Below are 21,449 nucleotides of genomic sequence, written 5' to 3' on the forward strand. Positions count from 1 at the left end.
GCACAGTGGCGGCAATTGATGGGCACAGTGGTTGCGTTTGATGGCACAGCGAGGCTGCAATTGATGGGGGGTTTTTTTCAGAACTTTTCAGTTTGTTTGCGCTCCCCCCGAAAATGTTGAGCACCAGCTGCCACTGCATTTGACCAAAGCATTTATGGTATTGCAAGGGGAATTACTGGTTGCTACGTAGTCACTGACTGTTTGAGGACATTCTTCTTCGAGGTGAATGTAATAGAAGAGTTTTATTGTAGTATGAGGGTGAGTTTCCTGTGTCAGACTCTCCCATGTGACACAATAATTAAAGCTCATTGAGTGAGTAGGAGGGCTGCAGAAAATGGTTGTTGTGTATTCGGCCACCTTTTCCGTCCCTCCTCTGGGAGCTGCAGACCTTTCACAATCCCAGCAATCAGACGGCACTCCAGGGGACTTACGTCACTACAAACAGGAGCGCACGAGCAACTGATTCAGAGTGTCCTCGGATTTGTTTTACTACAAAAGCCTTCGACCCGACGAGCTGATACCACAAGTGTCACCTTACCTTCCTGGCGGTGTGTCTGTCCTTATCATGATCTAGGACAGGGGTCTTCAAACTGCAGCCCTCCAGGTGTTCAGGAACTACAATTCCCATCATGCCTACTCATGTCTGTGAATGTCAGAGTTTTACAATGCCTCATGGGATGTGTAGTTCTGCAACAGCTGGAGGGCCGTAGTTTGAGGATCCCTGATCTAGGACCTTTCCATGTATACAATATCTTACTATTCCATTATAAAATGGGTTAATGATATACCTGTTGTAGAACCACGCCCATTTTAAATGAATGCTCCGCCCCTAATAAAAGTATATTCTCTGCCTGCAGTGACTTGCAAAACAACTGGCATCCAAGGAAACTTTTTTTTTTAAATGTTGGCAACTACATTGTTGGGAAAGTTCTGTTCTCCGTCCTCTGATATCCTCTGCCCGTCCCGGGAAGTGCCAGCTATTGTACGATCCTCGCCTTTCCCTGGGACTCCTCATCTTATGATCTTCTCCTCCTCTGATGTCCTCCTCCTCATCCTTTGACCTCCTCCTCATCCTATGATCTCCTCCTCCTCGTCCTCCACCTATAATCTTCTCATCCTCCTCTGATCTCTTCCCGTGTAGAAATTGACTTCCACCTTCTCTAGGCGTTGATCATTTCCCCCCGAGATTTATACCTCACACTAGGATCTTCTACCATGTAAGTCCTTTTATTCTTTTTTCTTATTGTATTGATCAGGACATTGATCACATCTCTCTCTACATTCACTGAGAGTTTATTCTTATTATTATTACTTATTGATTAATAAATTGATCAGAAAATTGGTCACTTCTGTCTCTACATTCACCAAGAGTTTAGTCTTCTTCTTATTACTTATTGATTATTGAATTGATCAGGACATTGCTCACATCTCTGTCCACATTCAATGAAAACTTATTTTATTTTTATTAATTATTAATTGTGGTATTGATCAGGACATTGATCACATCTCTCGCTACATTCACCGAGAGTTTATCCTTATTATTACTTATTGATTATTGAATTGATTAGGACATTGGTCACATCTCTGTTCACATTCAATTAAAACTTATTTTATTCCTATTACTTATTAATTGCTGTATTGATCAGGACATTGATCACATCTCTCTCTACATTCACCAAGAGTGTATTCTTCTTCTTATTACTTATTGATTATTGAATTGATCATGACATTGATCACATCTCTCTAGATTCACCGAGAGTTTATTCTTCTTATTATTACTTATTGATTATTGAATTGATCATGACATTGATCACATCTCTCTAGATTCACCGAGAGTTTATTCTTCTTATTATTACTTATTGATTATTGAATTGATTAGGACATTGGTCACATCTCTGTTCACATTCAATAAAAAAAACGTATTTTATTCTTATTACTTATTAATTGTGGTATTGATCAGGATATTGATTACATCTCTCGCTACATTCTCTGAGAGTTTATCCTTATTATTACTTATTGATTATTGAATTGATCAGGACATTGGTCACATCTCTGTCCACATTCAATGAAAACTTATTTTATTCTTATTAATTATTAATTGTGGTATTGATCAGGACATTGATCACATCTCTCTCTACATTCACGAAGAGTTTATTCCTCTTATTATTACTTATTGATTATTGAATTGATTAGGACATTGGTCACATCTCTGTTCACATGAAATAAAAACGTATTTTATTCTCATTACTTATTGATTATTGTATTGATCAGGACATTGATCAAATCCCTCTCTACATTCACTGAGAGTTTATCCTTCATATTAATACTTATTGATTATTGTATTAATCAGGACATTACTCACATCTCTCTCTACATTCACTGATAGTTTATTTTATTCATATTATGTATTAATAATTGTATTGATCAGGACATTGATAACATTTCCATCCACATTCACTGAGAGTTTATTCTTATTACCTATTGATAATAAATCGGATTAGTACACTGATCATACTTATTGAGGCTTTATTTTATTATTATTACTTATTGATTATTGTATCAATCAGAGCCACTGATCATTTATTACATTTTTATTACTTGTTGGATATTGCATCAATCAGGATATTGATCACATCTCCATCCACATTAACTTATAATTTATTTTATTCTTATTACTTATTGGTTGTTGTATTGATCAGGACAATGATCACATCTCCATCCACATTCGCTGTGAGTTTATTTTACTTTTAATATTACTTATTGATTATTGTATCAGTCAGGGCATTGATCACATCTCTATCCATATTCACTGATAGTTTATTTTATTTTTATTACTTATTGATTATTGTATTGATCAGGACACTGATGACATCTCCATCCACATTCACTGAGAGTTTATTCTTATTACCTATTAATAATAAATCAGATTAGTACACTGATCATACTTATTGAGGCTTTATTTTATTATTATTACTTATTGATTATTGTATCAATCAGAGCCATCCCTGTCTTTGTCGGTCAGCAGATCTTGCTATTCAACAATACGACCCATAAAGATTTTTGGTTAGCTAAGGGCAGATGATGGCCTGTTTTACTTTAGTTCTTGATGGAGTGAGGTGTGAGAACCTCTGTCGGGCTTTTATAGGTCATTTTTAGGAGATGTTGCCTTCTTCCTGTCTACATGACAGGTGACAGACAACTCAGGATGTGAGGGAGATTCTTTCTTCATCTTTGTCTATTTAGTGGGTGTTGGAAGTTGATCCGATCCAGTGATGTACACGAGAGCAGTGGCACTCACCCCTGTCTCCTTACCCCCTGGGCCATTGGCTCCCACTGCTGTCAATCAAATACTGTGCTAGGCAAGTGGGGGGGGGGGGGCAGGGCTGAGCTGCCCACTCTATGTCAATAGATCCAGACAGGGCAGCTCGCAATGCCCCCCATGGAAAGCAGATTTCAATGAGGGCACTGGGCAGGGGGGAGGAGTCTGGACGCCAGCAGGGGACCTCAGAAGTGGAGGATCGGTGCTGCTTTGTGCAAAACCACTGCACAAAGCAGGTGAGTATCACGTTTGTTATTTTAATTTAAAAAAAAAAGCTTTAATATCGCTTTAATGAGGGATTGGACATAGGGACTATGGGGGTTGATTTACTAAAACTGGAGAGTGCAAAATCTGGTGCAGCTCTGCATAGAAACCAATCAGCTTCCAGGTTTTTTGTCAAAGCTTAACTAGACAAGCTAAAGTTAGAAGCTGATTGGCTACTGTGCACAGCTGCACCAGATTTTGCACTCTCCAGTTTTAGTAAATCAACCCCTATGATCAATTATAAATTAGTGAGTGCCGGTTCACACTGATGTGGGGCAAGAACCGCATGTGATTTGAACAGGAATCGCACCGCATTCCTATTCAGATCACATGTGCTTCTGCAGCAGTGTGATTTGTGCCATTCATTCTGTATGGCTCAAATCGCAGCGCATCTGCACCACAATCGCGCAGGACACTTTTTTTGCCACACCAGAATCGGATCACATGGACGTTTTGCGAACTGATTTCGGGGCGTCGTTAACTTGACAAGCAATTCAACCGCAACTGTTATTGTCTGCATATAAATAAACAGAGTACAAAAAATACAAAAGTAGCAATGTCGATTTCTATCGACAGTATTTATCTCTAGCTGAACAATTTTTATAAACAATGTTACTTTATATCTCTCTATCTCCTGTCTGTTCAATGTTTATAAACAATGTTACTTTGTATCTCTCTATCTCCCGCCTGATCAATGTTTATAAACAATGTTACTTTGTATCTATCTATCTCCCGTCTGATCAGTGTTTATAAACAATGTTACTTTGTATCTCTCTATCTCCTGTCTGATCAATGTTTATAAACAATGTTACTTTGTATCTCTCTATCTCCCATCTGATCAATGTTTATAAACAATGTTACTTTGTATCTATCTATCTCCCGTCTGATCAGTGTTTATAAACAATGTTACTTTGTATCTCTCTATCTCCCGTCTGATCAATGTTTATAAACAATGCTACTTTGTGTCTGTCTATCGTCTGCCTGAACGATGTTTATAAACACTGTATCAGGCATTCTTTTTTTGACAGTAGCATTACTTATTACTTATTACAGCTGCTGTATTACCGTAGCATAATAACTAACTGCAGTCTAGAAATGTTGGCAATTGTAAGGGGGGAGAGCAGAGGGACAGAAGGACAGGGCATACAGTGCCTTGAAAAAGTATTCATACCCCCTGAAATTTCCCACATGTTGTCATGTTACAACCAAAAACGTAAATGTATTTTATTGGCATTTTATTTGATAGACCAACACAAAGTGGCACATAATTGTGAAGTGAAAGGAAAATGATAAATGATACAAATAAATATTTGAAAAGTGTGGGGGGGGGGGCATTTGTATGGTGCCCCCCTGAGTCAATACTTTGTAGAACCCCCTTTATCTGCAATTACAGCTGCAAGTCTTTTTGGGGATGTCTCTACCAGCTTTGCACCTCTAGAGAGGGACATTTTTGCCCATTCTTCTTTGTAAAATATCTCAAGCTCTGTCAGATTGGATGGAGAGCGTCTGTGAACAGCAATTTTCAAGTCTTGCCAAAGATTCTCAATTGGATTTAGGTCTGGACTGTGACTGGGCCATTCTAACACATGGATATGCTTTGACCTTAACCATTCCATAGTAGCTATGGCTGTATGTTTCGGGTCGTTGTCTTGCTGGAAGGTGAACCTCCGCCCCAGTCTCAAGTCTTTTGCAGACTCTAACAGGTTTTCTTCTTAGATTGCCCTGTATTTGGCTCTATCCATCTTCCCATCAACTCTGACCAGCTTCTCTTTCCTTACTGAGGAAAAGCATCCCCACCACATGATGCTGCCACCACCATGTTTCATGGTGGAGATGTGCAGTGTTAGTTTTCCCCCACACATAGTGTTTTGCTTTTAGGCCAAAAAGTTCAATTTTGGTCTCATCTGACCAGATCACCTTCTTCCACATGTTTGCTGTGTCCTCCACATGGCTTCTCACAAACTGAAAACGGGACTTCTTATGGCTTTCTTTCAACAATGGCTTTCTTCTTGTCACTCTTCCATGAGGACGGGTTCACACTGGTACAACACGACAGTCGTACCACTTTGGATCCGACTTTGCCCTGCAACTTGAAATCTGACATGCGTCCAACTTCAATGAACAGGGATCCGACTTTAATCCCCGACAATACCAGGCACTGTCTGGTATGAATCCTTTAGGGGGAGCTCCGCGCACAATGTAAAAAAAAAACAGCATGGGTTCCCCCTCCAAGAGCATACCAGGCCCTTCGGTCTAGTATGGATTTTCAGGGGAACCCTGATGCTGAAAAAACGGCGTTGGGGTCCTCCCAAAATCCATACCAGACCCTTATCCGAGCGCACAGCCCGGCAGGTCAGGAAAGGGGGTGGGGACGAGCAAGCCCCCCCTCCTGAACCGTACCAGGCTGCATGCCCTCAACATAGGGGGGTGGGTGCTTTGGGGCAGGGGGCTCTGCGCTCCTCCACCCCAAAGCACCTTGTCCCCATGTTGAGGACAAGGGCCTCTTCCCGACAACCCTGGTTGTTGGTTGTCGGGTTCTGCAGGTGGGGGGCTTATCGGAATCTGGAAGCCCCCTTTAACAAGGGGGCCCCAGATCCTGGCCCCCACACTATGTGAATAAGTATGGGGTATATTGTACCCCTACCCATTCACCTAAAAAAAAGTGTCAAATAAAACACATTACACATGTTTTTAAAGTAATTTATTAAGGCAGCTCCGTTGTCTCTTTTTTGATCTGTTCTCCCCTCTCCGGCTCTACTGTGTCCTCCACTGATGTCTTCTGCCTCTGCCGGTTCTTCTCCGCTCTCTTTCCTGTTCATCTCCCTCTGTCCGCTGTCTTCTGACGGGTCTCCTCCGCTATCTGCTCGCTATCTTCTTTCTCTTTTGCTCGCTCTTTTGTCCGGTCTTCTCCCTCTGTTCTTCTTCCGATGTTGACTCAACGATCTCTCTCGCTCTAAAGCCGGGTGCGCAGTGTGCCACTACTTATATTGTCATGGGGCGGGGTCACCGTGTGACGTCATCAGGAGGCCCCACCCATTATGACATCATAAGAGGCGTGCCTCCGGTGACCCTGCCCCATGCCAATATAAATAGTGGCACCCGGCATTGGAGCGGGGAGAGCGTTGAGTCAACGTCGGAAGAAGAACAGAGGGAGAAGACAGCAGAGAAGACAGAGCAAAAGAGCGTGAAGATAGCGGAGGAGACCCGGCAGAAGACAGCTGACAGAGGGAGAAGAACCAGAGAGGGGAGAAGAACTGTCAGAGGCAGAAGATGTCAGCGGCAGAAGACGTTAGCGGAGGACACAGAAGGGCCAGAGAGGGGAGAACAGATCGAAACAGACGACAAAGCTGCCTTAATAAATTACTTTAAAAATCTGTGTAATGTGTTTTATTTTTGACACTTTTTTTTAGGTGAATGGGTAGGGGTACAATGTACCCCATACTCATTCACATAAGGTGGGGGTCCGGGATTTGGGGGCCCCCTTGTTAAAGGGGGCTTCCATATTCCAATAAGACCCTTGCCCGCAGACCCCGACAACCAATGGCCAGGGTTGTCGGGAAGAGGCCCTTGTCCTCATCAACATGGGGACAAGGTGCTTTGGGGCCCCCCTGCCCCAAAGCACCCATCCCCCCCATGTTGAGGGCATGCAGTCTGGTACGATTCAGGGGTGCCGCTCACTCGTCCCCACCCCCTTTCCTGGCCTGCCAGGCTGTGTGCTCAGATAAGGGTCTGGTATGGATTTTGGGGGGGGACCCCCATGCCGTTTTTTCAGCATGGGGGCTCCCCTTAAAATCCATACCAGACCTAAGGGCCTGGTATGCTCTTGGAGGGGGAAACAATGCTGTTTTTTTTTTTAATTTGGCGTGGAGTTCCCCTTCAAGATCATCAGAGCACAAGTCGCATGCCAAACTCGGATCAGTTAAGACGGCGATCCAACTTTGATCCAACTTCAGTGATATTCAATGGGCTGAAGTAGGATCAAAGTCGGACCAAAGTAGTGCAGGGAGCATTTTCAAAGTCGGACCGACTTGTGTCGGACCAGTTAAGATGGCTCCCATAGGGAAACATTGATTTTCACACGTCATGCGACATGAGCTCCAAGTGTCGGAGCATTTGTCGTACCAGTGTGAACCCGGCCTAAAGGCCAGATTTGTGGAGTGCACAACTAGGGATGAGCTTCAAGTTCGAGTCGAACTCACACCTGAGCTGTGGATCTCTGCAGCTCCTCCAGAGTTACCATGGGCCTCTTGGCTGCTTCTCTGATGAATGCTCTCCTTGCCTGGCCTATCAGTTTAGGTGGACGGCCATGTCTTGGTAGGTTTGCAGTTGTGGCATACTCTTTTCATTTTCTGATGATGGATTGAACAGTGCTCCATGAGATGTTCAAAGCTTGGTATATTTTTTTTATAACCTATTAAACTTCTCCACAACTTTATCCCTGACCTGTCAAGGTGTGTTCCTTGCCCTTCATGATTCTGTTTGTTCACTAAGAACACAAAGCAGCTGTATTTATACTTAGATTATATTACACACAGGTAGACTTTACTAATTAGGTGACTTCTGAAGGCAATTGGTTCCAGTAGATTTTAGTTAGGAGTATCAGAGTAAAAGGGAGCAGAATACAAATGCATGCCACACTTTTCACATATTTATTTGTAAAAGAAATTGAAACCATTCATAATTTTCCTTCCACTTCACAATTATGTACCACTTTATGTTGGTCTATCACATACAATCCCAATAAAATACATTTACGTTTTTGGTTGTAACATGACAAAATGTGTAAAATGTCGAGGGGTATAAATACTTTTTCAAGGCACTGTAATGGACCAGAGTAGACTGCTTGTGAGGGTGATGAGTGTGCATAGAAAGGCTCACTCAGGTCAATGGGCCATTGACCAGAATGAGCCCTACTCAACACTGATCAACATTTCCCATAAGAAATCCACCCTGGCCAAGTATATTAATAAGCCTTTACCTCAAGCCCTCATGAGGGGCATAATAAGGCAATGTACATCCATGAAGTTTGTTGGGTGTGAGTAGTATGTCCAGTGTCCACAACTGGTTAAATCATGATGTAATCCTCTCATGTGCAGTTTGTGGTGCATAAGGTAGATACTATTGACCAATCTCTGATTGTCCAGTCTTTATGGTCCAGAGGTGTTACCCAGGATTATATATTATTACCCAGTCCCTGATAGCAAAGGAGCTATGTATTGTCCAATTCCTGGTGCCTCCAGATGTGAGTATTGCCCAGTTCATGGTGATTGTGGGTAACAGGTTGTCTAGCCCTAATAAAACAAAGATATGAATATTGCCCAGTCAATGTTCCTCCATTTTTCAAAGATGTTGGCCAGTTCTTTCTGTTTTAACATGTATGTGTTGCCCAGTCACAGACACTGCCAAGTCCCTGGTGTCCACAAATATGAGTATTAGTCAGTCCCTCTTTCCACCAGTCCTGTGAGCTGTGAGGAAGATAGTCTTTTTGGCTTTTCATCATTTTGTGGTTTCAATGTCACTATAATATGTTTTTTTTTTTTTGTTAGAAACTGTTACAATGCAGAAAGAAGCCTACCAAGAACCTCCTCCTAATTATGAAGCCATCACAACCATCCTGGCACCCTAAGGTGGTCACCTAAGTGGCTTTATGCCGGTGCCAGCCCTGGGTACATAGCTCCCAAGTGGCCATTTTGAAACCAAACTCATCACTCCTCAGTCCCTCTTTGTTCCTCACTTGTCCCCCTATGTTCCTCAGTTGTACCTCTTTGTTATTTAGTTTTCTTTCTTTGCTCTTCCATTTTCCCACATTCTTCCTCAGTTATCCCTCTTCTTCAGTTTCCCTTTTTGTTCCTCAGTTTTCTCTTTTTGTTCCTCAGTTGTCCCTCTTTAGTTCTCAGTTGTCCATATTTGTTCCTTAGTTGTCCCTCTTTGTTAATCAGTTGTCATACCCTGTTCCAAAGATATGAATATTGCCCAGTTAATATTCTTTCATTTTTCAAAGATGTTGGCCAGTTCTTCCTTTAACATTTTATGTGTTGCTCAGTCACAGACACTGCCAAATCTCTGGTGTCCACAGATATGCGTATTGCTCAGTCCCTCTTTCCACCGGTCCTGTGAGCTGTGAGGAAGATAGTCTTTTTGGCTTTTCATCATTTCGTGGTTTCAATGTCACTATAATATTTTTATTTTTTTTTGTTAGAAACAGTTATGATGCAGAAAGAAGCCTACCAAGAACCTCCTCCTAATTATGAAGCCATCACAACCACCGCCCCTCCTGAGAGCTACCCAATGTCATCACACACTGGAGAAAGTGCACTGGTTAAAGGTGTCCCTCCAGGACTCCAAAGACTGCTACAGGTGAGATCATTCCTTGTAATGTGTATAATCATCCACTATTAGGTGTCAGCTCCTTCCATGCTACATGTTCATTCTCTATAAGCACAAAACATGGGCAATTAAATAAAAAGACAATATCTATATACAGTATATACTACTAAAAAATCTAATCTCTAATCGTGTTGGAAACATTCCTCAGAGATTTTGCTCCATAGTGACATGATAGCATCACACAGTTGCTGCAGATTTGTCGGCTGCACATCCATGATGCCAATCTTCCGTTTCCACCACATCTATGGTTGCCACCTCATCCCTTTAAACCCAAACACATATTAATTACACAGGTTCTGTGGCGAATTAAGGTGGTAATTAAACTAATAATTGCACAATAGAGAATAATTGTGTATGAGATTTCGCGCAAAACCTCTAAATGAACTTGCTAATAATGAGGAATAAGTAAACTGGGTGGTAAGATTCCATAAATAACAATCCACAATTAATAAAAACAACTTAATATAAGATAGTCCATGGGTGAATAAAACGTGACTACAGTGCTGGTAAATCAAGTGAAGTAAATAAATATAAATATAAAATGTGACCTTAAAAGTGCAAGTGCGTTGATAGGAGATCTGGTGACTTTCGTGGTGTTGGATACCCACTCGGGGCTCCCAGAACTCTCACCTTGATGACACAATAAAAGTGCCTATATGAATCCGTTAGGAACTGTACTCGTCCTGGTCTGATCGATGCTGACGTTCTGATGCGTCTATGGGGAGGAGGCGCTCCCTCCGGTAGATGGACTCCACATAGGGGATAATCAAAAAGGAGGGAACTTGACCGAGTGCAGTGGAGATGGAGACCTCAATGCAGGATTTCTGGGATGGCCCACATCTCAGGCTTGGATGATTGCTGCCTCCACAAGATGAGGGATTTCCTTGACATGCCAGACACTCTATCCGTGGATCCTCTCCTAGATCTGGCATCAAGTGTTCATTGCACAATTCGGTGTCACAGCACAGGACGGTTTCCTTGGTGTGGACGAATTTCACAGGGCAGCTCTGCGTTTGATTACAGGTATTCCCGGTAGAACAGCCCTTCACCAACACATCTCCAATCAATAGATCCCTATAAGTAAAAAGTGAGGAGGAGCAGTGTTGGTGAGTGCTCTCACAAGTTTTCACCAACTGTTCCTCATGGGCGTGGTCTGGCAGGCTATTAAAATGGAAACACTGGAGGCTGGAAGCTGGCTACTCTTCAGTAGTACTGCTGCTATAGGTACAGGCTTCTCAAATGAGCTGCTTGGATGCACACAGTCTTGGGGTCCTTGGCTGCACACAGCTTCAAGCCCTTCAAAGCACACAGCTTTGGGCTCCTTGGACACACACAGCTTCAAGCCCCTCAACGCACACAGCTTTGGGTTTCTTGGACGCACTCAGCTTCAAGCCCTTCAACGCACACAGCTTCTATTCTCACTCAGAGACACTTACTAGCAGCCACTGCTAGTGGCAGGTAATTAAACTCACTTGGTGACTTATCTGCATTTAATTAGCCTCAGAACCTGTGTAATTCAAAGGTGTTCAGGTTTAAAGGGATGAGGTGGCAACTCTAACCACATCCCAAAGGTGCTCTATTGGATGAGATGTGGTGAGTGTGGAGGCCATTGGAGTACAGGGACCTCATTGTCCAGTGGTGAGATGATTGGAGCTTTGTGACATGGTGCATTATCCTGCTGGAAGGAGCCTTTAGAAGATGGGGACACTGTAGTCATAAAGGGATGGACATGGTCAGCAACAATACTCAGGTAGGCCGTGGTGTTTAAACCATGCTCAATTGGTACTAAGGGGCCCAAAGTGTGCCAAGAAAATATGCAGCTGAAATCCAGACTCATCAGATCAGACAACGTTTTTTCAATCTTCTATTGTCCAATTTTGGTGATCCTTAGCTGACGGGAGTGGCACCCGGTGTGGTCTTCTGCTGCTGTAGCCCATCTGCTTCAAGGTTGGATGTGCTGTGCATTCAGAGATGGTATTCTGCATACCTTGGGTGTAACAAGTGGTTATTTGCGTTACTGTTGCCTTTCTATCATCTGGAACCAGACTGTCCGATCTCCTCTGACCTCTGACATCAACAAGGCATTTTCCTCCACACAACTGCCAAGCTGCTGCTAACAAAACATACAGAATATTGGCATTAAAAGGGGGATTAATTCCAGAGATAAATCGATAATTCTCCCGCTCTACGAGACTCTGGTCCGGCCGCACCTGGAGTATGCTGTCCAGTTCTGGGCACCAGTCCTCAGGAAGGATGTACTGGAAATGGAGCGAGTACAAAGAAGGGCAACAAAGCTAATAAAGGGTCTGGAGGATCTTAGTTATGAGGAAAGGTTGCGAGCACTAAACTTATTCTCTCTGGAGAAGAGACGCTTGAGAGGGGATATGATTTCAATTTACAAATACTGTACTGGTGACCCCACAATAGGGATAAAACTTTTTCGCGGAATGGAGTTTAACAAGACACGTGGCCACTCATTAAAATTAGAAGAAAAGAGGATAACTTTATACTACGTAGAGGGTTCTTTACTCTAAGAGCGGTTAGGATGTGGAATTCCCTTCCACAGGCGGTGGTCTCAGCGGGGAGCATCAATCTTTTCAAGAAACTATTAGATAAGCACCTGATCGACCGCAACATACAGGGATATACAATGTAATACTGACATATAATCACACACATAGGTTGGACTTAATGGACTTGTGTCTTTTTTCAACCTCACCTACTATGTAACTGCCGCTCACTGGATATTTTCTCTTTTTTCCCCCACCATTCTCTGTAAACCCTAGAGATGGTTGTGTGTGAAAATCCCAGAAATACTCAGAGCAGCCCGTCTGCCACCAACAACCATGCCACGTTCAAAGTCGCCAAAATCCCCTTTCTTCCCCATTCTGATGCTCGGTTTGAACTTCAGCAAGTCGTCTTTACCACGTCTAGATGCCTAAATGCATTGAGTTGCTGGCGTGTGATTGGCTGATTAGCAACTTGTGTTACCAAAGTATATGAGTGTACATATCTTTTTATAGCTTCAATGCTATATATTCTTTTGATCTACAGTTACTTTATGGTGTGTTTTGTAGTTTCCCGATGTACTATGACCCGGGTCATTTCAGCCAGAGATTGACAATGAATTTTTTTATTTCGTTTCCAGACCGGTGGATGGAGGGGGTTTAATACTGGTAATGCACAGGGCTTTTTTTTCAGCTGGAACTTGGTGGAATTCAGTTCCAAAACCTCTGGCCTCCTGCTCCTTGCTCACCACTATCACCTGTGAACACAGAAGTCCAGCTTCTGTGTTGACCAGTGATAGCTTGTCTCCAACAGATCCGCAGAGTGCAGGATGGGATCAAGGGAGAAGCAAGTGCACGGGGGTCCTTTGTGGATGCTGGCACTCCAACTAGATGATCTCCAAGCGAGGGAGGAGGTGCCACCTACAATGTGCGGGGGAGGGACAAGAGTCGGCTGGGTGCTTCAGTTTAATACAGCAACAAAAATAAGATGTGGAAGATGGTGGTGCTTTTGAGAAGGTGGGGAGGTTGCATGTAGAGGTCAGAGCTGAAGAGGGGTCAAAGTGAGATGTGGATGGGAGATGCAGAGGTGAGCAGTTGTGGAAGAAGGCTGAACTCTGCACTCTGTGTGTAAAGCACCCCTGAACTTGGCACTATGTACGTAAAGCACCCCCAAACTCTGCAAGTAGTGCACTCCTGGTATTTAATGCCCCTTTAAGGCCCTCCCAATGTTCTTGGTGAAATTTGACCACACCCACTATTTGATGCAATTTAGAGGGTATACGGTTGTCGTGGTTGAGTTCCTGTACCTATTTTCTGAGAAAAAAAAGCCCTGGAATGCATAAGAAACATACGCGATGCCACTCAATTCTCACTTATGACCAATCCACCCTTGTCTTTAGTCTTGTGTTAGTGAGTCATTTGATATTATCATATGCTCCTTGAGATATAAACTTTTATAAACCAATATAGTGTACAACATTTATTACACCAAATATGGTCTTATCTTTGGTTTTGTAGCTTTCTCTTATAATAAGGATACGTTTTATTTAGCTGTCACATGATCTGTGTTTTCTGTTTTTTCTACATGGGTGTTGAAAGCTTCTGAAGCTTCCGTTCACATTGACCCTGGCAACATCTTTTCCTTTTTACATTTACCATCCTTTCTAGGAAGCATGAGCTAAATGTTTTGGTACATTATGGACAATGGTCCCTCCCGGTGTCTGGTGAAGAATATGGCACTGGTCAGGGTACACAGCGGCGGGCAGAGGAGTGATTTTAAAATAGCGAGGAGGAAGTCTGGTTCTTTGCACTACCTGCCACCCACAGCAACGCTCTTCAGCCCGCCCCTTCCAGCGAATACCTGGCAGCCCCCCCCTCCAATCAGTAGCTCCAATTGTGAGGGTGGATGGACAGGTGTGGGGGTGAAAGGCTACTGCTCTGTCTACCATAGAAACACCCCCTGTGAAGTCTTGGACTGTAGATAGGAGTTAGCTATCACTGGTGAGAGCGGTCTCTGTTCAGTCGTATGTGCTGCCGAAGGTGTGAGCAGAGGGGTGCCTTTCAGTATACCCAGCACTGCAATAATACACGGGAAGGTGACAGGCTACAGAGACACAGGCAGGGTGAGGATTTTGGTCTATCCAGGGGAAGATGCGTTTTGCTGCCCCTCCCTATCCTGACACCCTAAGGTGGTCACCTAAGTGTTCTTATGCTGGTGCCGGCCCTGGGTACATAGCTCCCAAGTGGCCATTTTAAAACCAAACTCATCACTCTTCAGTCCCTCTTTAATCCTCACTTGTTCCTCAGTTGTCCATCTTTGTTCCTCAGTAGTACCTCTTTGTTCTTTAGTTTTCTTTCTTTGCTCTTCCATTTTCCCGCTTTCTTCCTCAGTTATCCCTCTTCAGTTTTCCCTTTTTGCTCCTCAGTTGTCCCTCTTTGTTCAGTTTTTCCTCAGTTGTACTTCATTTCCCTTCTTTCTTCCTCAGGTTTCCATCTTTGTTGCTTAGTTTCTCCTCCATGTTCCTAAGTTGTCTCTCTTTCTTTTTTTTTTTTTTTCCAGTTTTTCCTAATTTTTCCCAGTTTTCCCTTTTTTGGTTCTCTAGTTGTCCATATTTGTTCCTTATGCCGCGTACACACGAGCAGACTTTACGGCAGACTTTGTCCGGCTGACTTTTCGACGGACTTTACGACGGACTTTCCAAATGAACGGACTTGTCTACACACGATCAACCAAAGTCCGACGGATTCGTACGTGATGACGTACGACCGGACTAAAACAAGGAAGTTCATAGCCAGTAGCCAATAGCTGCCCTAGCGTCGTTTTTTGTCCGTCGGACTAGCATACAGACGAGCGGACTTTTCGACCGGACATAAGTCCGTCAGAAAGATTTGAAACATGGTTTATTTCTAGGTCCGTCTGACTTTTGGGAAGAAAAAGTCTGCTGGAGCCCACACACGATCGAATTGTCCGACGGAGTCCGGTCCGCCGGACCAAGTCTGCCGGAAAGTCTGCTCATGTGTACGCGGCATTAGTTGTCCTTCTTTGTTCTTCAGTTGTCATACCTTGTTCCTTAGTTGTCCCTCTTTGTTCCTCAGTTGTCATACCTTGTTCCTTAGTTGTCCTTTGTTGTTCCTCAGATGTCCTTCTTTGTTCCTTAGTTGTACCTCTTTGTTCCTCAGTTGTCCTTCTTTGTTCCTCACTTGTCCCTCTATGTTCCTCAGTTGTTCCTCAATTGTCTGTCTTTGTTCCTCAGTAGTACATCTCTGTTCTTTAGTTTTCTTTCTTTGCTCTTGCATTTTCCTGCTTTCTTCCTCAGTTATCCCTCTTCAGTTTTGCCTTTTTGTTCCTCAGTTTTCCCTTTTTGCTCCTCAGTTGTCCCTCTTTGTTCAATTTTTCCTCAGTTGTACTTCATTTCCCTTCTTTCTTCCTCAGGTTTCCATCTTTGTTCCTTAGTTTCCCCTCTATGTTCCTAAGTTGTCTCTCTTTGTTTTCCAGTTTTTCCTAATTTTTCCCAGTTTTCCCTCTTTGGTTCTCAGTTATCCATATTTGTTCCTCAGTTGTCCTTCTTTGTTCCTCAGTTGTCCATATTTGTTCCTTATCTGTCCCTCTTTGTTCCTCAGTTGTCCCTCTTTGTTCCTTTTGTTCCTCAGTTGTCATACCTTATTCCTTAGTTGTCCCTCTTTGTTCCTCAGTTGTCATTCTTTGTTCCTCCATGTAGCACCCTCTAGGTAATTTAGGTGCTATAGGTAGGATTTTTGTACAGAGTAGATACATTTAGGCAGGCCTGCTGGTAGCCAGGCCTGTTTGTTGTGATTTTGGGCTGGGAGTGGCTCAGGGTAGCAGCTGGTGAATCACAGGCAGCATCACTGAGACCTCCCTCTTCTTTCTAAAAGGATCTAGAACAGGGTTTCTCAACCACGGTTCCAAGGAATCCTAGGGTTCCTCCAGAGGTTGCTAGGGGTTCCATGAGCAATTCCTGCCACTAAGAAAAGTTACCACTGGCACCAATAATCTGTTTAGCTTTCTGTAAGGGGGTACTTCTTCCCAATGACCACACATGTAAGGAGCATACTTCTCACTGACCATCGCACTAATGTATCATGATTTGTAGATATAGTAATTATTATCAGGGTTTCCTGAGACTGGAAAGTTTATTCAAGGGTTCCTTTTGTTGAAAAAGTTGAGAAAGGCTGATCTAGAAGTAGAGGAGAGGTGGAGCTGCCTGGGGTGTTTTAGGGAGCCCTGACCAATCCCCAACCTGGATTGGCATAGGTCAGGCCTCCTTAAATACCCAGGGTCAACCCAGCTGAACTTTCTATTGCTACACTAAAGGGGCCCGCGGTCCCTGCCTGTAAGAGGCAGTTGCTAAGGCCTGGCTGAGTCAGTGTCAGGCCTAACCATGCGGTGCTAGCTCTGCATTGAAGCTTAAGCAAGAGTTGTGCTGGAGGAGCTGAGGAGTGATAGTCTGCAGCAAACGTTGTGCAGGAGGAAGTGAGAAGTGTATATACCGGAGTGTATATAAGTTGTCCCAAGTATTTATGCTAATTTCACTGGGCATCCCATACTTCCTATACCCCATCCAAGTTCAATCCCCTCAATAAAATACAAAAACAAAGCTGATGGACTGTTCATTGTCTTGGGGTGTCTGAGAGGTGAATGCCAGGCTGGGCAGGGTGACAGGTGGGCCACATCACTCAGCAGCCCCTAGTTGTCCTTTTTTGTTCCTCAGTTGTTCATATTTGTTCCTTAGTCGTCCCTCTTTGTTCCTCAGTTTTCATACCTTGTTCCTTCACTGTTCCTCTTTGTTCTTCAGTTGTCCTTCTATGTTCCTAAGCTGTGCATCTTTGTTCCTTAGTTGTCCCTCTTTGTTCTTCAGTAGAGATGGGCAGAACACCCCCCTGTTCGGTTCGCAGCTGAACTCCCGAACAGGGGAAATGTTCTTACCCAAATGGTGAACCCCACTGAAGTCTATAGAGCTGAACTGGAAAAATCATAAGTGCCCATTTTGCTTAAAGTGCAACAATAAAAATGAAAAATTCATTTAAATATAGAGCCTGGGGGGTCCCCTTAGTCCACCTGTAAAGTGGCGCATCTGTACTATGTATAGAACCTTCTGCAGGAAAACTGACTTTTCTAAAGAAAAAAAAAACAAGTCAAATCACATTGTAAAATGACTCGCGGTCGCAATTGCCGGTATCTGGTTTTAAAAAAATTTAAGAAAAAAATGGCGTGGGGTCCACCACAGTCCATACCAGGCCCAAAGGGTAACCTCACGCCTGGGATGTTGGTGCGGCGGGCAGCGTGATTGACGATTTACATCGAGGGAATCTATTTTTTTTTTTATTTTTTAATAAAGGATTTGTCAAAAACTTGTCTCCTGTTTTTATTTTTTGTACACTTTTTTTTGGTGACTGGGTAGGGGTACTATGTACCCCTCACATTTGCATAAGGGGGGGGCCGGGATCCAGGGGCCCCTTCTTAAGGGGCGCTTCTAGATTCTGATCAGCCCCCTGCTCACAAACCCCGACAACCACAGCCCAGGGTTGTCGGGAAGAGACCCTTGTCCCTATCAACATGGGGACAAGGTGCTTTGGGGTAGGAGAGGCAAAGTCCCCTCTGCCCCAAAGCACCACCCCATGTTGAGGGCATGTGGCCTGGTATGCTTCAAGAGGGGGGGACTCGCTAGACCCCCCCCCTTTCTGACTTGCGAGTCTGAATGCCCGGATTAGAGTCTGGTATGGGTTTTGGGGGGGCCTACGCCGTCCTTTTTTATTTTCGGGTATGTTAGGGAATGAGGGACCCCGCTTTTTTTTTTTTTTATAACCGGCACATTTTTTATTCAGCTGTCAGCAGGGAAACCCATTGACAGCTGATTACTCATCAGTTGTTAAGGACACCGTGGCCAGCTTACACTGCGCCCTGATTGGGCAAAGCTTTACTCAATCAGGGCGCAGAATGCACTATGCAGTGTGCAGTGCATTGCGGGCTGTTTGGCTGGGTGAACATCCAACGAACACCCTGCAAATCTATTGTTCGGCAAACGGTTGAGCAGGCAAATGTTCGGCCTGAACTCATCCTTGGGCCGAACCATTCACCCAACACTGTTCCTCAGTTGTCCCTTTTTTTGTATTCCAGTTTTCCCTCTTTTTTCACAGTTTTCTCTCTCTTTATTATTATTATTATTATACGAGATTTATATAGCGCCAACAGTTTACTCAGCGCTTTACAATGTATAAGGGGGACAACACAATTACAGTACAGTCCAATACAAAAGGTACAGGAGGGCCCTGCTCTTGGAGCTTACATTCTAAAGGGAGGGGGTGGTGGTACAAAAGGTAATAGCTGCAAAGAATGATTTGATGGGGTGGCTCAGGGACAGTTATGTGGGTGTGGGATAGGCTTCCCTGAATAAATGAGTTTTCAAGGATCTCCTAAAGGTGGACAGGGTAGGGGCTGATTGGACATACTGGGGCAGGGAATTCCAGAGGATGGGAGAGGCTCTGGAGAAGTCCTGAAGGCGAGCATGGGAGGAGGTAACAAGGGAGCTAGAGAGAAGGAGGTCCTGGGAGGAGCGGAGGGGGCGATTTGGGCGATGTCTGCAGATGAGGTTGGTGATGTAGATGGGGGCGATGTTGTGAATGGTCTTGTATGTTATGCTTAGCATTTTGAATACTCAGTTTTCCTCTTTTGCTCCTCAATTATCCTTCTTTGTTCCTCAGATTCCTCTCTGTGTCCCTCGAGTTTTACTTTTTGTTCCTCCATTGTCCCTCTTTATTCCTCAGTTGTCTCTCTTTGCTCCATTTTACCTCAATTGTCCTCAGTTTTCCATCTTTGTTCCCCAGTTGTCTATCTCTCTTTGGTCTCACTAATAGACCTCTATAAAATGGGCCCACCTCTGTCTAGAAAGAAAGGCTTGATAAAAAGTTCTCACAGGTGTTCCTGCACACCTTGATGAGACCACCTGGGATGGAACCAACTGGCAGAGGAACATTCTAAGCTTGGACTACAGACTCCAATCCTAGGTGATGCTACTCTGACTGGAATAAAATTTTCTTTTTGTGGAATTATAAGATGTGTATGACAGCATTCTTGTAGAAATACACCTTCCCTCATCCACCGGTCCTGTCACCATCTTCCAGGGACACTTCCACATCTTCAAGGGCTTGATCTGTTTTCTCCTGTATTTTCTACTCACCTTCTTCTTCTGCGTCTGCTATTTGTTATTCCCTAGTTTCCATCGTTCATCCAATGTAATCTCTATGTTCTCTCAGTACTTTGTTCCTTTCATCATTCTTCCATTCTTGTGTCCTGTCTTTGGTCGCCCTCTAGAAGAATGGAATAGTAACTCTTCTCTTGTCTTTTCAGATGAACCAGATCTCCATGCAAGAGAAATGTAAGAATCCCACCAATTTCTCTTTTCCATTAGCAATCATAATGGACGAAAGGCAAAGATAATAATGTAGAATTGCCGTTGAACTTTTCCTAAACTTTCTTACTTTTCTGAAAACCAGCTTCCTCTTCTTTCCATGAGGGCCATTGCAGAGCTCATCTCCAGGCAGACATTGTTTTTTATGTTAGGAGAGTACATGTAGTAAAAATCTGCTCATAAAAATCTTCTTATCTTCTCCTTATAGAAAGTCTGTCTTCGGAGACTCTCAGCCATGGATTTCCTGTCCAGGGGATTAGAGACCCGCATTTGCTTTTTGCGCGGTAGTGTGTCTGGCCCTATAAACACCCTCAGTAGGTTCAGCCCCTCCTTAATAAGTAGGCAGACTTAGTAAAATGAAGTGATCTTTTGCCTACCAGTCCCAGTTCCACCCACCGCCTATCTCTTGTGCCTACCTTCTTAGCTCAGTATCCGGGCATGGTGAAACAATACAAAGCTTTGAGGTCACTACCCCGGGGCATCACCCACCAACCTAACATGTCTGCCCATAGCCCACCCACACGGCCAAACCACACGGCTATCACGTATATATATATATATATATATATAATCCCGCACAGCACAACCACCCCCCCGATTGGTCAGCAGCACCACCTCCTGCACTTACCCTATCGGTGGCAGGTGGTGGGCAGGCTCCTACGGGCGGCGGGCAGCGGCCAGGTTGCGGGCTCCTATGGGTGGGTTGCGGGCTCCTACGGGCAGGTTGTGGGCCCCTATGTCCGGCAGGAAGTGGGCGGGTTGCTGGCTCCTATGGGCGGTGGACAGCGGCTCACTGTGTCCTCTCTGCATCACGGTGGCTTCCACCGTGTGGCTCCTCCCTCCTCTTCCTCCTAAGCATCCAATAGCTCTGCTGAAGAAGGGATGTTCCCTTCGAAACGCGTTAGCTGATAGTGATGCCTGTGCGTTCCTCCACGATCCTTGGAAGGTATCGCTCCTCCTAGGTCGCATGCTGTTAGTTGGTGCACTCTCACGTTGTGCCTTCCTCTACCAATTGCTTGTGAGTTGTTTCTTTTTTATCATTTTACTCAATAAATATTTTAAAAGATAATGCACAAGGCTGGTGCGCCCCTTTTTCTCTTTTCTCTCGTTGTCTACTAGGATTCCCCGTCCTTGAGGGCAGCAAGGCCTGTGTTGTCATACTATTTGTATGGTGATCCACTTGTGCGCAGGAGTCGTTTTTCTTTTTGCATCCAATAGGATTGCTTGTGCTTTCAGCCAATCGGGTGACAGGTCTCAAGACTCGCTTCCTGATTGGCCGAGAGGAGGATCAGTGTGGTGATAGCGAATATTCATTCACACAACTGGGTGGGGTCGGGATGCAGTGCTCTGCGCCCCAACCCCATCCTTTTTTGAAGCCTATTAGAGCCTCTGACTCTAATCACGTGTTTAAAAAAAAACACCCCCCCCCCCATTGGAATGCAAGGTCCGGCGCCCTGTTTGTAGATCAGGGGCCGGACGCATGGATGGGGGGGGCGGTGCCTGTGCGCCCCTAATGTACGGGCCGTTGGGTACAACGTGGCACGA

The 21,449-nt window shown here is 44.2% G+C and overlaps 1 protein-coding gene across 3 annotated transcripts in view; it reads left to right on the forward strand.

Moving 5' to 3' along the window:
• LOC141133767 (phospholipid scramblase 2-like) overlaps positions 1 to 21,449 on the forward strand; it is a 50,193-nt gene that overhangs the window by 6,529 nt on the left and 22,215 nt on the right. Inside the window, exons 1-3 of one of the 3 annotated variants that reach the window (XM_073623322.1) lie at positions 420 to 548; positions 9,783 to 9,940; positions 19,844 to 19,871. In XM_073623322.1, the coding sequence (XP_073479423.1) occupies positions 9,791 to 9,940; positions 19,844 to 19,871 (178 nt within the window). In that variant the 5' untranslated portion in view covers positions 420 to 548; positions 9,783 to 9,790. Of the gene's footprint in view, positions 1 to 419; positions 549 to 847; positions 1,218 to 9,782; positions 9,941 to 19,843; positions 19,872 to 21,449 lie in introns of those variants that run through there. The other 2 variants (XM_073623320.1, XM_073623321.1) reach the window with 2 other exon arrangements.

Source organism: Aquarana catesbeiana, linkage group LG03, assembly GCF_042186555.1.
Source record: "Aquarana catesbeiana isolate 2022-GZ linkage group LG03, ASM4218655v1, whole genome shotgun sequence".
Lineage (NCBI taxonomy): Eukaryota > Metazoa > Chordata > Amphibia > Anura > Ranidae > Aquarana > Aquarana catesbeiana.